The sequence below is a fragment of the Hylaeus anthracinus genome, unplaced genomic scaffold (assembly GCF_026225885.1).
Source record: "Hylaeus anthracinus isolate JK02 unplaced genomic scaffold, UHH_iyHylAnth1.0_haploid 11683, whole genome shotgun sequence".
Taxonomy (NCBI): Eukaryota; Metazoa; Arthropoda; class Insecta; order Hymenoptera; family Colletidae; genus Hylaeus; species Hylaeus anthracinus.
Window position 1 is genome coordinate 1,928 of NW_026534068.1, and position 3,722 is coordinate 5,649.

The window sequence follows — 3,722 nt, forward strand, 5'->3', positions numbered from 1 at the left end:
TATTTACAAAAAAAAAGATTTAACATCAAAGTATTTAAATAAATTAAATTAATAAAAGAAATTGAATAAAACGAGTTGTTTTACGAGGAACTAGAGTCTTTGCCTACCACTCACTTCGTATAATACTACTAAATTCACGGTAATACAACTATGCTCAATTTAGCTCGCTCGGACTAATATCGCGCTTCGCGCGACTGTACGATGAGAAGTAAGAAGTCTCGTACCTTGGTCGACCACGTAAACTCGGTGGAACGTTCTAGAAGCTTTGGAGACAAAGGATCTTAGAACCACGTGATCGTCGCCAGTTTATAGAAAAAGTCTTCGAGATTTCGCGACTCGGTACACGCAAGAATTTGGTGTTTACGAGTTGTACCGCGTCTCGCGCCTCACGCCCACCAAACCGCTCGATTCGTCCTAGCGACAACGTGCGCGCGGACGAACCACGCTGCTATTCGAGCTACGGCTTCAGTATTCGGAGCGTACATGAAGAAGAAATAATCCTTCTTCCAATGATATCTGTAACCGTGATATTTGAACGCGATGGTAATATTCGGTGTGCTTATCTTTTCAACAATTATACATATATACATATACGCCGCTGTTACATTACATGATTTAACGCCTTTCATTCGTAACAAGCAACGTACTTAACATATTTACAATACTAAACATATTAAAAATATTAAACGTATTAAACGTATTTACACGGTTTTTACAAGGCGCGGCGTTGCCAGCAGGGTGAAAGTGGCGTGACGACGTTGATTTCAAGGAAGGAATGTGCATCTTTGTTCAAAAATGAATTTAATAAACTACCGTCAAAAGCTAGGCTTGTGTTCGATTAGAACGAATTCGGGGTGGTAAACCATCTCAAACACATTCCTGCCGACGAAATCAAGAAAAATAAAAATTGAAAATGTCAGCACGTAACATCATAAAAAAAAAAAGAATACTGATTTTTATATTTATTTCCATTCAGTGTGCCATCACCATGCCATCCTGGTGGCCTCTTCCCCTCGTGGCAGCTCCGAGGGGCGATGATAGCGATGTGTCCTTTTCGAAGGTGGTCAGTCCTCTTGGTGGTAGCCACACAGGGGTCCTGGGGTGGAGGACACCGTGACCGGTGTCATTGGCGTAACGTTAAACCCTCGGACACCGGACGGTCGCATGAACGACGCGACGCGAAGGAGCTAGGTTACTATTCAATCAGCAGAATCTAAGTCCATACGCGCTACGAAAGAAGACTTAAAATCAAATTTTTACATGCAAATATTATTATCAATTTAATAATGCCTTGTAATCAATTTTTATTTGTTAATATTTTTTTCCAAAAACTACCTCTGTAAAAAAGTATTATTACAAAATTGTTTAGAAAAAAAGTATTAAATACTAAAGAAAGGTGAAAAAATATTTTTTCGAAGTACTCATAAATAATATTTATCCTGATTCGTCATTTTTATATAAATACATGGTTTGATACTCGAATACAATTGAGAGGAATGTGACTTCAACATACATACACAGTTCGAGGCGCATAAAATATACTTTTTTTCACCAAACCAATTGATTCCTTCATCGTAACAGAAAAGGCGGAATTTATGGTGGCACTATATTTTTTCAATTTAAAATCCACAAGAATAGGTGTGTAATATTTGGTTGGGGAGTATCTTTTGACAAACTGGTGCATGATTTAATCAACAATTTGTAAAAAAAACGTCTCCCCCAGCCAAATATGTTTTCTAATAATAAAATTAAACGTAAAAAATACATAAATAATAAAAGTAAACAAATAAAAAGATTCCCCTTTTTAAACTAGAACTACAATAAATTCCAGATGTGAATTTAGAAGCAAACATTAAAATTAAACTATATAACATACTTATAATTATATTTTCTTATAATTAAAACATTCACTGCACTTCACTTAATTCATAATTTATATTTATAATTTTACACTGCACTTTTAATAGCAATTAATTATACACTGCACTTCACTTAATTCATAATTTATATTCAATCTGATTATACAGAATCTTCACTTACTGCTTCGTTATCCTCGGAAAACGTATCTTCAATATTGATATTCAGATTGTCCATCGCAGTTTCCAATAAAAAGTCCTGGTCGTAGTACTGCCTTTCCAACTTTTCGATGTGGTCGCAAAATTTATTCCAATCATTTACCGTTGTTCCATCTATAGCTTCCTTCGTCAATCTTAATAATTCAGTAAACGTTAACGTTCCAGTGTTTCTTTCTCTAACTTTCCTCTTTATTTGAGCCCATGCCAACTCAATTGGATTTAGTTCGCACATATATGGAGGCGATCGCAGTATTATATGTCCTTCTGACTTCATTATTGTGTCGACCTTGTACACTTTTTCCATACTTTTATTTGCTTCTTTTATTTCCTGTAGCTCATATTTCCTCATGGCTTCTGAATATTGAAGATTATTTTCTTCTAGCCAAGCGATCATTTCTGCCTTCCTAGCATGTATTGACGGTACTTTATTTATTTGCACCGTATGGTAGAGTGCATTGTCCATCACCACTACGCTGTTTCTCGGTATATTTGGTAGTAGTTTCTCGCGTATCTTAAAGTTTTAAAGATAAGGCCAGCTCCTTTAACGTATCCATTTCTCCCACCGGCGTGAACAATTACAAAACGATGGGAAGCACTTGTATTCTCGAGGATTCCTAACATATCGTCACCCTGCCAGCACTTATTGAAGGATATCGTGCTGTCGATCCACGTTTCGTCCAGGTAAATGATTGTCCTTCCTTCTCTTCGGTATCGTTGGATTGCACTAATGTACTTCCCTCTCCAAGTAACAATGTTCGGGCTTTCTATTAAAATCTTTCTGTATTTCGTGCAGTTCTTCCATGTAAATCCCATCTTCTTCAATAGTCTGTACAGGGTGTGCACCTTCCAAGGAAAATTAATTTTTTCCTGTATCGCAGCTAATAATGTAGCGCACGACAGTATAATTTTTTTTCCGTATAAAATTCATAAATGGTATTTTTTATAACCATTTTATCCTCTTCCGTGATGTTGCATCTAACTTCGAGGTCCCGCGGTCGTTTTTTACTTGGTGCTGGCAGCCTTCCGTCTGCAGAGGTTGACGTTTCATTGCGAATCCTGGACACTGTTCGCTTCGATAGTTCTGTGTATTCCGCAACACGTTCATTAATTTGAGGAAGAGGGTGAAGTAATGTTTTCCTTGATGCTTTGTCCTGGCATTTCTCGACGATTCTTCTCGCCATGTTTCGGGCCTCGCTGTGAACTATTTATCTCCTCTTGTGACAAGCCATTGTAATTGATGAAAACTTCACTTAAAACACTATACACACTTCACTAAAAACGCTGTATACCACACTCACTTAATACTATAACTTAATTTTCACTACACTTCACTTTAAAAATAATATTTAATATTAAAAATAAAATGATATTCTCTAAAATACCTAAAATAGGTTCAAAAATTTGTCCGCCAAATTAATTTTGAACGAATGAAAATATTATAGAATAATTTAATTTTGTTTGCAGCTCTCTCTCTCTCTCTCTCTCTCTCTCTCTCTCTCTCTCTCTCTCTCTCTCTCTCTCTCTCTCTCTCTCTCTCTCTCTCTCTCTCTCTCTCTCTGTGTGTGTGTGTGTGTGTGTGTGTGTGTGTGTGTGTGTGTGTGTGTGTGTGTGTGTGTGTGTGTGTGTGTGTGTGTGTGTGTGTGTGTG

At 36.9% G+C, this 3,722-nt stretch overlaps 1 protein-coding gene across 1 annotated transcript; it reads right to left on the minus strand.

Moving 5' to 3' along the window:
- Positions 1-2,019: 2,019 nt before the first annotated feature.
- LOC128896596 (uncharacterized) lies at positions 2,020-2,538 on the minus strand. The gene has a single exon (XM_054159964.1). It carries the CDS (start codon positions 2,536-2,538, stop codon positions 2,020-2,022), a length of 519 nt encoding a protein of 172 aa, XP_054015939.1.
- Between the last annotated feature and the right edge of the window lie 1,184 nt (positions 2,539-3,722).